Consider the following 16,264-nt stretch of genomic DNA (forward strand, 5'->3'; position numbering starts at 1 on the left):
AACCTTCAGCTACTTGTGTTTAAAAAAAATTAAAAGAATCTTTTACAAGATGAAGCTGTCCAGAAAAAGGAGATAATCAGCAGCTTTTAAAATACAGGGTATATAGTTTCTCTGAATGTAAGGAATGCTGACTGTGCCAGTAAATTGACCTTTTTATTAGGGAAGGCTAGCAAGAATTCCTAAAAGGTCTGGCATTGTTTATTTTCTTACATTCATGTAGGTGGTTATTTTAGTAGTCAAAATCAGATCTTGATGCACAGCTGAGAATTTTTTCTACTTACTAAGAAACAACTTGTGGGTGGCAAATCAGAGTACTGAGTCTGTTCATTAGACCAAAGCAGTCAGGGAATCCTGGGCCTAAAAACTATTCCAAGTTCTGGAATTTTGATGCTTTACAACAATGGTTTCAGCATTTTTTTGCTAGCAGATGTAGCCACAAAGCTGAACTGTCCAGAAAAAAAAATTATTAGTGTCTGAACAAAACTCATCCACCTTCTGAGATACAAGGTAGCTATGTTGTTCAGTTACTGTGAGAATTATTTATTTGTTTTTAAAGATGTTTGTAGGCTCTGTTTTTATAGCCTAGAAGATTTATTTACCCCCGTAGGATATAGGAAAAAAAAACCTCACAACTGATTAAAAAAAGGTTAGAATTAATTTTCTCGTCATTAACTAAACCAAAGTATGTGTAAGCCTCCAGGTTCTGGTTTGTTTTTTTTTTTGATCATTAATAGTATGATGTAATGTTTGTACTGGAAATTTTAGCTAGCCATTGTTTTGTGAATTAAATGTGATACCCTATAAACAGGAGTTCTCTGTATTACTTATGTGCTTTGTTTTCTTCATCTGTTTTTGGTTGTGTTTTTGTTTTTTTCCTCTCAGAATGTCTGAGTTCACATTAATTTATATGACAACCCCAGAATTAAAGCTGATAATGAAAATCTTTTTGGGAGCCTGTAGTAAAATGCTGGGTGCTCATGCAATATGTTTGGCAAGTAGTGAAGCAAAAATGGGTGGGTTGATAATAGTATTTCCAGCAATCATTCTGTCCTTTGTGTCCTGACAATTTATTTATTTAACAGCTTTGAGGCCCATTAGATTTAACTAGGCAAATTGAAAACTTGAGTAGGCGAATTAAACCCAAAATAGAAGTGCCTCTATTTTGTTAAGTAAACTTTTGAAACTTCAAACTGCAGCTTTCAGATTTTAAAAGTTGCAAAGGAACAGTGTGTTAATAGTGTGGTGTTTCTCTTCTGTTTACTAGTGGTGTGTTGCCCCTTTGAAGCAGATGCAGAAAAGGATACCTCTTATGGTGGATCCTTGATTTGTTTTATCTTAAGAAAGATTATTAGCGACCTCTTTAATGAACAGCAATTTTTTATGCTTTTTTTTCCAGCTTACAGAGCACAGAGAGATTCGTAACACCTATGGTCTAGATTCCCTTTGCCATTGCCCATTGTATGAAGAAGCTATGCACTTGGCAGAAGAGGGCAAAATTTATTCACGAGTGTTAAGGTATTCATTTACATCTACTTAATTCTTTTCAAGACAAGCAAGAATTAAATAGGCTACGTAGGACTCATTCAGGTGTTAGAGGTTAACATGTACTAGGTATTTTTTCTAGGAATTAGACTTAGTTGAATTTTCTTGGGGTTCATTTTTTAATTGTCTTTGAAAACTTTTCTGTTTTGTATAGGACTGAAATGTTTGAATGCCTGGGAGACAGTGACTTCCTTGCTAAGCTTCATTGTATTCGACAAGCTTTTCAGGTAAATAGTAAGAGAAGTGATTTAATTGTCTTCTTAAGCCTAAAGTATGTAGCTTTGAACCAATGCACTACCTGTGCAAACATTTTTATAACATCCTCTGTAATTAAATATTTTCTTGTTACTTTTACATTTCTATACCTCTGAAATGAGACATACTTGCAGAGGAGTCCCAGTTTTGTGATGAGCTTTGGAACCTTTGCACCAAAGGCTTATTAGGAACTAGTAGTGGTTATAATTACAATAAACTTGATTAAAGTGTTTAAGCTCACTTACTATAACTTGTGAATGAATATGTCTATATTTTCTGAAACCTTTTCTAGATCATTCTTTCAGAAACAGCAAACAGAATATTTCTTGCTGAAAGTGGAAGAAAAATTTTGTCTGCTTTAATTGTGAGAGCACGGAAGGTAAAAGCTTTTTTTTTAACTAATGCTTTGTTTAACTAATGTTTAACTAATGCTGTAATTTCTACTAGAATTCACTTTCCAGAGTAAGTAGACCATCTCACTTGTTAAGCTTGCTTGATACTCATTGCTTATACTTTACAGAATCCAAAGAAATTTGAAGATGTCTTTGATGAAATGATACAATTTTTGGAACAAACAGATCACTGGGATAATACAGAAATGGAACTTGCTGCTAGAGGAGTGAGTCTGAATTTCTGAAAACTATTTTTACCCTTAGTTGTGCAAACCATATCATCTGAAAATAAATGTTTACAGTTTAGAACTGTGGAAAAGGCAACTCTCTTTGGTTTATATTGCTGATTTAGAGAAATGGCATTCACCACTGTAATTTAGTACTAGAAAGAATGTAATCTTTTTTTCAACTTCTCCTTTACTGACAAAGCGTCTTTACTCTTCATTTAAAACAATCACAACACTGCATATTGATATTGTATTAGAATGCAATGCATGCTGAATTCCACTGTTGAAAGAGAAACTAACTAACTTAGATTGTGTTCTGATTTAACTTAGGTGAAAAACTTGAATTTTTATGATGTTGTTCTGGACTTTATATTAATGGATTCCTTTGAAGATTTAGAAAATCCACCAATATCTATACAAAATGTAGTAAATAACCGCTGGCTAAATTCCTCTTTTAAAGAAACAGTAAGTATTTATGTGTAATTTTCATAATCCTCATCCTGTAGTACATTACAATAAGTAGTTGGTGTGATCTATATAACATTGGTGTGAGCATTCTAATACAAAATTTCTGTATGTGCCAGAACTGTTCTTAGGGCTATCTGTGCTTTATTTGCTTAAAGCACAGAGGAAAAACAACAATAAATTCAGCAACTGAAGCATAAAGGCTGTGTATATCATCTTGCTGATAGCATTAATTTTGAAGCAAAGAGACTACACTGGCTTTCCCTGCAAAGTCTAATTCAGCTATCAGTATGTACCTGAAATATTCCTCAGATAAAATAAAAGATTATATTAATCACAATTTTCATCATAGCAATTTCAAAGCTACAACTCTGGCCTCAAAATACAGAGCATGATGAAGTGTATTGGAGAAAATACTTCTAACTTGTCATGCAAAAACAACGAGTTTTGTTGGAGAAGCAGAATTTTAGAAGGGAAGTTTCTGTTACACGTCTTGGATAAAGGTTTTGGTTTGTGTACCAGAGATTTAAGAATAGCACACAAAGCTGCAAGCAAACAAAAGTAAATTAATACAATACAGGAATTCACATGCTGGTAACATTTCATGTTTTTTTTCAGATGTGCCTGTTTGTCAAATAGATCTCATCCCTCTGTTACAGACATACAGGCTACTGCTATGGTCAGCTGGCAGAGATACTACTGTCATTTCATATGGTTGTATCTATTAAATGCCAGTTTTCCTTCTATTTTTGTCTTTTCAATGGAAATGTTCAGTCTAGAGGGAAAAAATGAAATTAACGTGCAAGTATTTATTTTTGTAGGTATGTGATAACATTGTGTTTTCTGAGTAGTAAATTATCTTGCAGTACTGAAGGAGAATCAGATGGGGATGGTTACAAGCTATGAGGAGAAAAAGCCTAGTACTGGTATCTCTATACTTTATTTCTTAGGTCCATATTTGGACAAAACTGTGTAGCTGAATTTGAAGCTATTGCAAGAATGTTTTCACTGAAATGTAAAAGGACATTTCAATGTGTTCACGTGCTACTTTAATATCTAAAATAGTTACTTGCGTCTGAGCACACATTTTGTTACATGAGAGACTGATCCTCAGTTAAACCCAGTGAGTGTTGCTAGCTGTTGCAACTCTCAAATCATCCAGGATGACAAATTACATTTGAATTAAATAAAATGTTACAAAAGAAGGTCTGAGAATAACAAATGTGGACCACATATAAAATCAGTTATTTGTATCAGCTGATATTTTATATTTTTTTAAAGTCTGTGCTATCACAAGATTGAAGAAAATCCAAACCTGCCAAATAGAGAAATGTGATCTACAGATAACTTTTTTTTTTTTCAAAATGAGAAATATTTTCTCTTATAGTAAAGTTACACTGAGGTTTGGGATCTTTTTGTTTTTAATTTAGGCTGTGGCTTCAAGTTGTTGGTCAGTACTGAAGCAGAAAAGACAACAAATGAAGGTAAGCTGCTTTGGAAACTACGTGGATCCCTTTTCTGCATCCTGACCTCTCAGTGAAGGAACTCAGCAGGTCTCAAAGCAGAACTCCTCTGTGCCAGCAGCTCCTGCCTTCCACCTCTGGAGCATCTTATTAGACCTAGGAGGCAAATGCTCCATCTCTGTAATAGTCAGTCCAAAAGCAGAATTGAGGCTTGCTGCAGGACAGCCATAGCCATTGGCAGTGGTTTTGCATACCACAGGTGAAGAATCTCTGCTGAAGTGATTGGCACTGACACCTTTCTCTGATTCTCAGAGGACCTATTAACAAGGCTTTCAAGTGCTAAAGACTTCTTTCATCATCAAAAAAAAATTGCTTCCAATGGCAGTTGTGTTTTATAAAAGGCCCTCAGCTACTATTATATCTTAAGATCTGAGATGTTACATCCCTGTGTCAATGTGATTGGCAATTTTATGTAAATACATATTTTTCTACACTAATTTTATATAAATGGATTATCTCCCTTTATTATATTTATCCCACATGATATAGCAATGTATTATTTTCATCCCTATTTCAATGCACAACTACCTTACTCTGTAGCTCCTTTCTATATTGAAGTCTCCCTCTGTCTGAGTTTGTGTGTGGATAAATTTTACTCTGTGGGACTAGTTTCATCAGTGCTGCTGGAGTCATTCAAAAGTGGATAAAGTTAAGCATTATGGAAGTCTTTGCAAGCAAGAGACTAACAGTACCAGAAGGAGTTTGATGAACTTAAATGTACTTAGTTTTTTATGTGGTATTTTGTGTTTTGATTTATGATTAATTCATATTTTTATTATTCTATAAATCAACCAAGGTTACAAAATTATAAATATATGCTTATGAGTATACAAAATAAACTGTGCATTCAGATATAGTAAATTTATACTGTGCTGTATTCTCTGAGTGCCTTTAAGTTGTAAAAATAACAGGATTGACATTCACAGGTGGTTTCTTTAGCCTTAAGGATGAATTCTTGTAAGGTGTATTTTTATTTTTCCATTCAGGTTGCTTACTTTTTTTGCCAGTTTCAGCTACACATAGTGTACAAGAGCTCTCAATCAAGAACTGAATAAAACTATCTGGTCTGGCAAGTGGGAGTCAGAGTAGATCGTTCATGATCTTTGTAGAATTGAATCATTTTGGTTGGGAAAGACCTTTAAGATCATCAAGTCCATTATGCCTATACATCTTAAAATAAAAAGTACCACTGAATTAAAAAAAAAAAAAAATCTAGCCACTTGTTTGGTGTAGTTGCCCTCTAACTTAAAGGAGTTCCAAGTCATCACAGCCCTGCAGTAGTGGGTACTTTAGGCTTTTCTGAAGACTTACTTTTATACAAATGAAACGTAGTATAAATTTTCTGTGTAACTTTTGTCTACAATTTTTACATCACCAGGTGCCTGATGGATTTTTTGCACATTTCTATGCTATATGTGAACATATCAGCCCTGTTTTGGCATGGGGCTTTTTAGGCCCTAGAAATTCCCTTTACGACCTATGCTGCTTCTTCAAGGTTTGCAACTTTTCTTTTTAATTACTGTTTATCTGAATTACAAAAAAAAAAAAAAAAAAAAAGGGGTGTGTGTGGGTGTGTGTATATATATATATCTATTCTTCCGGGTTAAAAGGAATTAGGATCTTATTTGTAGGAATACATTTTCATTTTCCTAAGTTTAGGACTAGCAGTAAGAGATGAAGTAGTATTTTTGAAGAAGTATTTTTGTATTGAAATTTTTTAAAGCAAAAAAAAAGCCCTGTTTTTTAAAGTCTCTTTTAGTGCACTTTTACCTTAGGTCCAAAGAATGTATAAATGGATGATTTTTAGGAAACATGTGAAAGAAATAGCCAGCATTGCATATTGTCTTCTTCTGTTTTGTAACATCTCTTTTAGTGCACTTCTACCTAAGTTCCAAAGAATGCATAAATGGATGATTTTTAGGAAACATGTAAAAGAAATAGCCAGCATTGCATATTGTCTTCTTCTTTTAAGTCAATACAAGTTTTTTTCCTCTTCTTTTTTCCTCCCACTAGGATCAAGTGCTTTTCTTCCTTAAAGACATTTTTGATTTTGAAAAGGTGAGATACTCAACTATGGAGAGTTTGGCTGAAGATCTTCTGCAGTTATTAATCCGACACACTGAACTTCTAATGGCCTATCTTGGGGCAGATTCACTAAGACATGTTGGTGCTTGCGTGAGTGGTCATGGGCATGTCATGACCAGCGGTCTCTTGGAAGCAAAAGTACAGTAAGTAAGCTTAAAATCCATGCCAGCTGAAATGGGAGCACGCCTTGACGTACTCCTTCCCACCTTGCTCTCTAACGCCAAAGCTCTCATTGCTGTTACTGAGCAAGCATCTCAAATTTTATCATGTGGCTAAGTATGGAAAAGGACTCAGGGAGGTTAAATGTACATCTATGAAAAGAAACAGGTGAGCATATTATTGTATATACCTAAATGAAGGTTGCAGCTCAGCTGTCAGTGTATTTATACCTAATGTATCCCAAAGCTTTTTTTTCTGTAATATTTGGGTAAAGTTTATTTATGAAATACTGTACTTTTGCACAGATAATTTGTAAAGTGAAGCTGATGGAGTTGTTTTCTTTAAAGGCTTATAGTGCAAAAAATGTTAATTGCAGAGTCTCCAAATCATTCTGTGTTATAGATCTAGAAGGTGTTTGGACTTGGGGTATATGCAGCCTCTGATTCATGTGACATGTACAATAGAGTAATCACACTCACAAAACTAAACATGTTGCCACTGCCCTGAAATTACATTTGCGTGGGTGTAAGCAGTCATTTTGCACTACAGTGTAACAGAGTGATGCAGGAATGACTTTACAGAAAGCATTTTTATTTTGTTTTAAGATATCTAAACATCATGAAGGTGTTTTGAGAGCACTTTTATTTAAAAAAGCTATGCTAGCTTCACCAATTAATTTTTAAACTTTTCCTTTTTCTAAAACTATTACTACTTTATACAGTGGTGGTAAATAATACCATTCTCAGTTCATATGTAGCATTTCAAAATATATTTTTAAATAAGGATGTGGGATGTGGGATGAGATTTGTTAATCATGAAACACCACAATCAAAGGCAGTGTTTTATAATTAAAAACATTTCAGTGTTCCTTCCTTGTAGGAAGTCAGATGTGTACTTAAGAATAAGCGATTGTGGCCATCTATATGCACTGCAAAACTGTGGCTCAGGGTATGGAACCCTATGGAACTTTAGATAGGAGCACAGCACAGTAAGAAGGCATGAGGGAACTTTGTGTCATTTTTTTCCTGTGCTAGAGGTAATAAATAATGTTGATCTAAAATCTCTGAATTCTATAAGCTGAACCAATGTTTCATATTAGCTTAGGCTCTTCAACTACACTGACATGTGCTTTGCCGCACAAAGCCAGCCCACAAGAATCTGTCCTGTGTCAAGTAACACACAGTAATTACAGAGCAATTCTAAATATTCAGATATTTGAGAAGCATGTTGTTAAAATCCAGCATATTGAAACAAACTTTGGTTACAAACATTTCAACTTCTGTGGCAAAGAGAAAAAAAAGTTGGTATTTGAAAGGGAGGGCCTGTGTAATTCCATTGAATTTTTTTTTCTGAAGCCAACATTTTGCTCCTTTGTTGTACTCATTTGATAAACACAGTAATTATGAAAATGTGTCATATGGCTTGTGTAAAATGCCAACTGATTGTAGTTTATTAAAGGAAAAAAATGTACTTTGATGTGTAATAAAACAGAAATTGCAAATCCTGCTGTCAGCCTATTTCCACCACTTAAGTTACTGGACTTTGGCACTATACTCCATGCTTTACTTTTTGCTGTGTGAAATATGGCTTTGCAATGCTGGAATGTGAAGTTTTTCTCACTCATCTCATTTAGATTAAACTTGTCTGTATTTTGGCAGCTTTTTGCAAGTCTATGAATGAAATGACACGGAACAGGGAGGTTTCTGGTGTCTCATTGGGTTCAGAATCAACAGGAATACCTGAAAATAGAAGGAACAGAGTAAATGTGTTCTATAGCAAACGTATGACCTGGAGGTTGCAATGTGTGAAAGGAAACTGTCTGCTGTGGTTTGTGTCATCTAATTTTCTTCAATGGTATGAAGAAAATTACACCTTAACATTCATCACAGAAAAAACAGGAATTAGCTTTTTTGCAGAAGCAAATGCATATTTAAGTGATCAATTTTCCTATTATTTATAAAAAGGTGTTGAAGTGCAGCAGCATTGCACATGAGATTATAAAGGTTTCCAGATAATTTAAAAGCCTATGTTCTGTTGAAACTGAAAGGATTTAATTTTTTTTTTAAAACAGAAGAATAGGGGAAGAAAGAAAAAAAAAAAAAAAGGAAAAAAAAACACAAAACAAAAAGAACACCAACTAATGAAACACCGAAATACTACCTGATACTATCTATGGTAAATAAATGTATCTCTTTAAAGCAGGAGCACTTCCATGCACCAGAGCTCTCAAAAGCTCACAGAATCTGGTTGGAAATTGGACTGATTGTATTTCCAATCCAAAATAAGAATTACACTGTCTGGTTGCTGTAAGTTACCACCAGCAAATAACTGATTCAGGAGCAATTAAGAAAAGGACAGGAACAAAGCTATAGATTTTTGGGAGATGGCTTTCTCCTTTTAACACAGAACTCACATCAGCTGTATTACAACCTAGGGTTTACACACCTTGGCTGGAAGGTGTACAAGGAAGAGCTGTTGATAAGCGGCCATATGGCTTAAGAATTTCAAGAGTCTACTATCTTTGACAACACAAGTGCCAGAGCTGCACCAAAGCAATTCATAATCAAAATCGGAATTTAGTTCATAAGTATCTCAAATTTTAAAATAGTTTTGAATGCCACTTCCCATGCTAATAAGAACAAGTCAGATTTAAAAGCCATCCTTTTCTGCCATAACGACTCCCAAGGTCAGAAATGTTGAGTGGGGAGGGATTATACAGGAATCAAATATTTATATCACTTGTAATTTAATTGTAATAATGTTCTCACTTGTAATGTGTTCTTGATTATTATACTTCTGTAGTGTTTGGTTACTAACAAACTAAATGTGTCAAATCAAGTGGCAGAGTGAGTGTATTTATGAACTTCTTATTGCCTAAGTGAACTGCAGCTCTGTATATTAAATAATTCAGTGAAACAACTGTTGCTCATGTAACCGTGTCTAAAACTTGAATTTGAACAATTCTTGAAATCTAATGCAAATTTCTATTTAATATGGCAGGAATTTCGATGCCAGTTAATCATCTTGAAATTGGAATTTGCTCCCTGACATCCAATCAAAAGAAGCCCAACCCAAAACTATTATAAAATTTATTATATATATTAAAAAAAATATATATGTAGAGAATTGCAACAGTTTTTAAACTGGACAGCTTAAACTGATTTTGTCAACCTCTTTAATTCTGCTTATATTAAATGGTCCACTGTGCTGATAAATCTTCAAGGCATAGGCAAATCGTCCACCCAAAATCAAAATACTGAGGTTTATCGTCTTGGAAGTCAAAAATTGATTCAGCCAGACACCTTCATAAATGAAGAAACCCCAGCATAAGCTGCAGGTAAAGTACAGGCAAGTGGTGTGACACAGGCAGTAGATGGTCAGCTGGAGAGATTCCCTGCCTGTGGTGCTAAACAGAATGGTTGCATTGCTTTCCTTCCTCTGTGGCAAGCTGTGGTCTCTTTTTCAGGGTTTGGGAGATGAGTTTTCTCAGGATTAGTTCCAAGCCAAACTGCTATAGTGAGCTCTAGTTGTGGAATAAGACTTCGTTTGTGGAGTAATGAAAAAGATAAAGTGTCTAACCCTTACTGCTGTTGAAGGGCAATGTATTTATGCTTTGATCTGCCCCAATGTTTTATGTGTAAGACACATTCATCTTCTCAGAGCTGTTCTTTCACTGACACTTGAAAACCCTACCCTAACTGAAGCCTTTGCTTCAGGCATGCGTGTACAGCTATTTTGAGGGTAGCACTGAGGGAAAGTTCCGGCGCTGTCCTTCAAAAGACAAACACGTTTTCTTTTAACTTTGAGGGCCGTCGTTCAGATTTGCAAAGCCTCAGTCATGTCGTTATCATCCTAGTATTTATAATCCATCTGCAAGTTAGGCTCCAGGGTGGCAGACACAAGTGCGATAGGGAAGAAGTTCTGCGCTGGAGACCTTGAAGCTGAACATGTAGGAAACAAGTCATCCTTAAGCAGGAAAAGGAATGCAGTAAAATGCAATAAACTCGTACTTCTGCCTCTGCTTGCAAAGTTTCCAGAGAAAGGCGCTGCCTTACAGTGAGCGTGCTCTGTCTGGCTGTCTGGCACTAGCTCGGTTCTGCTCCATCAGCTCCCTGTCACATTACTATTATTAGTTGATTGCTCTCCATGTGCCATAAAACGACCTCGGACCCGATCACCGCAGGTATAAAACTCGCCGCTGGCAGGGCATGAACCAGCGGCGGCGGAGCGCTCTGAGCGGGACCGCGCATTTAGCCAGCTCCGCTTTGGGGCCAGGAGACAAGCGCGGAGGTTTGCGGAGCCTGCGGTGCTGGTAAGTACGGGTGATAACGAGCCCCCGCAGCAGCGGAACCCAGCCGTTACCCGAGGCCGTGATTGCGGGACATGTTGTGAAAGCGCCAGGGTGCCAGCCACTCAGCCTCGGGCAGGACAATAGCGAGCGGGCGGCGGAGGCTGCGGGGCCGGGGGGGTCCCCGTCCCTTGCGCTGGCAGCAGCCGCGAAGCCCTCTCCCTGCCCTGCGGCAACAACGGCGCGGCCAGGAGCGCGCTAGCCGGGAGCCGGCCTCCCCCCCTTCCCCTGTTATATATAGCTTCGTGGTACTTCCAGCCCAAAATAAGCCTGTTGGCGCGGGCGGCTGTGCGGCGGGGGAGGGGGGGTAAGGGGTGACGCCGCGGCCGGGCTGTGGCCCCCGCCGAGGCGAGGGGCTGGCGTGCCGAGCCGCGCCGCAAGGCTGGGGCCGGAGCCGAGGCGGGACGGGACGGGCCGAGACAGCTGCTGTGGCGCGGGGCTCGCCTGGAATGCGGGTGCCGGCCGCACGTCGCGACTTTTATGGAAACTTGCAGCGGCGGAGCGGCGGCCGCAGCCAAGGGGCGCTCCGTAGCGGCCAGCCCGCCCGCCGGGACCACGCCGAGCCGTCAGCGGCGGGGCAGCGTTCACAGGTAAGAGCAGCTCCGCCAGCCGCGGTGGCGAAAGCGGACTGAGGCGAGAGCGGACTGAGGCGAGAGCGGGCTGCGGCGAGCTCCCCGGCCCCGCATCGCTCCCAGCCACGCGCAGCCCGGCCCGCCCCGCGCTGCCGCCCAGCTGCCTCGCCGTGCGGTGGGGCGCAGCCCGGCTGCCCGCTGCCCCCCGGCACCCCTGAGCCAGAGTGGCTGCGGAAGCGGAGTCTCCTTCCGCCGCCGGGGAAGCTGCTCCGTCGGCCTCGGTTTCACAGCCCCGGCGGCCAGTTCCCCTCTGGGGTGACAGGGCCGAGCCTCAGCCCGAGGCTCTGCTGGGGGATGCAGCCCCTTCGCAACGCGGCCCCGGTGGGCAGGGCGCGGCGGGCAGGGGCGGCCGTCAAGCCCCCTCGGTTGGGGTGTCAGCCAGCAGGGCGAGAGCCTGGGGTGTTAAGGGTAAAGAGGTAATGGGATTCGAGCGAGGCTTCCAGCGGCCGCCAGCGCTGCCTCCCTGCGGGCAACGGACCCTCATCGTGCGGGCAGGGGCCGGGCTCGGCGCTGCTCTGCCACGGGTGCGACTCGTAACTGACTTTAATATAAATGAATGCAGGCAAGGAGTCCCGCCGAGTCCCGCCGGCCTTAGCTCTTTCCGCTCGCCCCGCAAGAGGCGGCCCAGGGCAAGCTGGAGCCAGCTCCGGCAGCCGGGCGGGTTTGGTGCTGGCGTGAGGCGCGGCATGTGCGTGGAGGTGCGATGTTAGTCCACCTAATGCGGTATGCCTTTAGTAAAAGTTACTTAGAAATCCCTTATGTCCACAAACCATGTCTCTACATCAAGAGGAGTTCGAATTTGTTAGTGTGGTCTTCAGCAAGGGCACACTGAGTGCGTTTGGAATTCAGCATCATCCTGCATGATGACTGTAAGGTAGTGTGGCTTGAAAGAAAATATTTGGCTTCTGGGACAACTTCTAAATTATTTATTGTTCCGTTTGTTTTAGGCAAATAAGAGCTTCTGCTAGCACAGAAGAAAAGTGAAAAGAAAAAAAAACAACAAGTTGGTGTTTTGAAAATTAATCAGCAAGTAGTGACATGCTAGGAAATGTAGTATTCCTAATTTTAGCTCTCAGATCTTAAGAGACTTTAAGATCTCTTAGGGGAAAAAATGTCCAATTAAATAGTAAAATAATCTTCTAAGAGGGTCAACTGTATTAAGAAACATGAGAGCATGGGTCTCATATGTAGAAAGCACAGTCTGGTGAAGTAAAAGAACTGGGTAGATGATTTGAAACATACCTAAGAAATACCTTCTCTAACTGTTCTTGGAATACTTTAAATGAGTAGCTTCCTCAGTGAGAGAAATCTGACAATCTTTTGCTATACTTGGATATTCAGCTTTCAAACTCCCTTTAGCAAGGAACATGGTGAGCTCTCTGAAAGCCAGCTGTGGGAAAAGGGGAGGTTCATGATGATGGAAGGGCAATTGAGGAAGCAATGGTGCTGCTTTTCTGTGCACTGATGGCAGCCATACCTGCTTAGATGAAGCTATTATCCACAATCTGTTTTTTACAGGCATCAGCACTACCAGCAGAGTAGGGCTGGTCAAGTGGAAGCAGCAGTTTATCTCCAGGATGCTAGGAGATCTCTCCTTTGTGGCAGAGGTATAGCAGGGCACAGTGATGTTTCAGTTTGACCAAGAGGATTTCAGAGAAGAGGCAGATAGGCTGTGTCCTGTCATCAGAGAAGGGAAGAAGCAAATGGGCGTAGTGCTTCATCTCCAGTATTTTATCTCACATTTCAGTACCGTGATCTCTCAAGTCCTGTCAGTGAAGTCAACAGTCATTGAGCTTGCATGGTACTGTTTCTCTTCAGCTGCTGTTACACAGCAAGGAATGAAGGAACTACAGCACGGGTAAAATATGTTGATTTTTCTCTTGGGAACTTGGTTTGCAATTTACTGCTGCCCAGGATTGGGATGAGAAGATATCTTGGAACATGAAACCTTGGGCCAGAGGATCTCAGCAGGGTTTCCTACATAATAGAGCAGTCTCTCAGCTTCACCTGTGATGTGGTAATTTTAGTATCTACTTTACTATCTGGAATTTAGTACATGGACTGGTAGAGTCACTGCAGACAAGTTGCAGTGAGGACATAGATGGAGAATGTAATTCTCTTTTCCCTCCTCTTTCCATTTTTGTTCAATATTTTAAGTATTTTAACACCATGGACTGTGTTTTCTTCTCCTAAGTGCTTTGGCTGCAAGTAGTGAGTTTCCAACTCTCACAAGATGGTTTTCTTATATAATGGAGTCTTCCCTGCAAGTGGATCACAAAGAGGAGACAGATGGCAAACGTAACTTAGACTGTGCTGTGAAGGGCTTATTTATAACTCACAGTAGCCATAGGACAGCAGGGGGGCTCCCGAAAGGAGAACACATACATGGGAACTAGACTTGTGCAACAGTCCTGGCTTCCTGCTCCTATTGTAAAGAGAAGTGTTCAGCTTAGGAGAATGCTGGTGTTGTTCTGTGTCTCATGTGAGGATGTTAGTCACACCACTGAAAATCAATCTTGTTTCATGTTTTCAAATGAAGGGGAATTTTATTTATTATGGAAGATTTTTTAAACTCATTAAAGCTTCACAACCTGTTTTGTTGGACGACTCTGGCTCCCTTTCAGAAGTGGGAATTAATTCAGTTTAAGGAGATAGATTTGGGGACTTGTGAGCCATCAAACCTTCTATGTCCTCCTAATGGTTTTCTTTGCTAACTTTATTTTGCCTAAAGTAAGATTTTAGGGAGTCTGCATAAAAAGTTATAATCATAACAAATCGAGACCTCCCTGAGGTAACAGCTTACCCATTTACAGCAAACAAATAGGATGCCTGAAAACAGGTTTTTTGGCTTTTTTGTTTGTTTTACAGAGTATTTCTAACCTATTGCCTATTTTCCTGTGCATTATTTGGTTTGTATTAAATTTTGTCTTGAAAACTTCTTAGAATCACTCTCTGCGTTCTAGTCAATTCATTCTAGTAATGGCATTTTCTCTTCCATTCAGTTCCATTCAGAACTATTGATCAAAGGATAGCGGCTGAATTTCTCTTCTAGGAAAAATTTCAGTGCAGACCTCCTTTGAAAGTGGAACTGCAGTCTAGTACTTTCAGTTATGAACATTTTAACAGGAGACTTAACATTTCCTGAGATATTTTCTTTAATCATAGGAAAGGTAAAGCGTAGAGAAGGGAAAAAAAATGAGGCTAGTATCAGGTGAATGCTCGAGTGATGAGACTGGATAGACAAAGAAAAGCCTAGCAACAAGATGAATTAATTTTTTGCTCATAGTTATGTTCAACATTATAATCTGGAATTTTTCTGAGTTGAAAGGTTCAGTGAGCTTTTTCTGAGATATGTTGATCTTGGTAAGTAAAATATGAGACTGAATCCTAAGATTGGGGAGCTTCAGAACAGGAGGGCACATCTCTTTTGAAGCACATACATAAGCAAACTCTTGTTTCCTCAAAGACTAAGCATTACTTGTATCAGATTAACTCTGTGGGAAAATTCTTACTACAAAACAAGTGTGTGTACATATATACATACATAGAACTTGAAGATACAACCCAGTTCATCTCAAAAGGGAATTAGCAGGTCAAGCTGTCTTGGGTTGGGAAATTTATTACCACTTATTTTGTGCAAAGCTATTGGCTGATGATGAAGGCACCGGTCTTCCATGGTTTGTTGGTACCATGAATTCATGACTTAAGTCATCTTGGTGTCCACAGCAGCAATTCATTGATTATGTGGATCCTTTTCTAATAACACAGCAGATACAAAGGAAGCATCAGTCCACTGTTCCTGAAGCAGTGGTCACTGTCTCACACACTCAAGCCAAAACTCAAGGAGTGCTGCCTTTTTTTTTTTTTTTTTTTCTTCCCTTGGATTCTGGATTGAGCTTGGAAATTACTCTTGTGCCTTGAGGGGTGCTGAAGGCAGAATCCTGCTGCTGTTCTGCTCAAGGTTTAGTTGCCACAGATGAAAGTGCAAATATGGGTGGTATCATGTTTAGTAATGCCCCACTGCTTTATATCCCTATCTTTTAGCATCAAAGCTAGAGGTAGGATGACTTGCAGATACAAAATGTCTTAGAGCCAGCTGGCTAACCTTCAAGCATATTAAGAGCTAGTGATGCCAAAGAACTGGAAAGTAGCCTAAAGTAATAGTAGATACGGCAGTATTCCAAGTGGAGGAATTGCATCTGCCTTCTGGAAGGTCCAAAGCCTGTTGGACTGGCACTTTTTTGGAAGTTCAGAGAGCAGGAATTCGGGAAAAAAAAATTTCTTCCAGCATTTGCACCTTTAAAGGAAATTTCGTTTTTGTTGTTTGAGGGTAGGTCTTGCTTCTGTCAGCAATCTTGGTGACACTGTCAAAGGGATTTACACAACTAGAGCTATCAGAAAGGTTCAAGACAAAGTTGATCTAAAAGCTAAATAAACTGTTCTCAGGCTCGTGAACATAGTCTTCTTCCTACACTTAGTTACAGCTAACAAATTAGACTTTGAAATAGTTTTCAAATTACTTTGAGGTAAAGTCATACAGGTTAAGGTTAGCAGTAATCTTCACTTGAGGTGTTCAAGTGAAATGGAATTCCCTGTGAAAGATTGCCTTTGGGACTGCTCCAGCCCTGGCTATCTC

General features: G+C 39.6%; 1 protein-coding gene across 3 annotated transcripts in view; it reads left to right on the forward strand.

Moving 5' to 3' along the window:
- Positions 1-8,139, forward strand: part of MIGA1 (mitoguardin 1) — a 32,283-nt gene extending 24,144 nt beyond the window's left edge. Inside the window, exons 8-16 of one of the 3 annotated variants that reach the window (XM_054383972.1) lie at positions 1,397-1,515; positions 1,697-1,769; positions 2,090-2,176; positions 2,318-2,416; positions 2,747-2,881; positions 4,312-4,365; positions 5,783-5,899; positions 6,418-6,579; positions 7,528-8,139. In XM_054383972.1, the coding sequence (XP_054239947.1) occupies positions 1,397-1,515; positions 1,697-1,769; positions 2,090-2,176; positions 2,318-2,416; positions 2,747-2,881; positions 4,312-4,365; positions 5,783-5,899; positions 6,418-6,579; positions 7,528-7,620 (939 nt within the window). In that variant the 3' untranslated portion in view covers positions 7,621-8,139. Of the gene's footprint in view, positions 1-1,396; positions 1,516-1,696; positions 1,770-2,089; positions 2,177-2,317; positions 2,417-2,746; positions 2,882-4,311; positions 4,366-4,431; positions 4,435-5,782; positions 5,900-6,417; positions 6,875-7,527 lie in introns of those variants that run through there. The other 2 variants (XM_054383973.1, XM_054383974.1) reach the window with 2 other exon arrangements.
- Positions 8,140-16,264: the final 8,125 nt, after the last annotated feature.

This window comes from Indicator indicator, chromosome 10 (assembly GCF_027791375.1).
Source record: "Indicator indicator isolate 239-I01 chromosome 10, UM_Iind_1.1, whole genome shotgun sequence".
Taxonomy (NCBI): Eukaryota; Metazoa; Chordata; class Aves; order Piciformes; family Indicatoridae; genus Indicator; species Indicator indicator.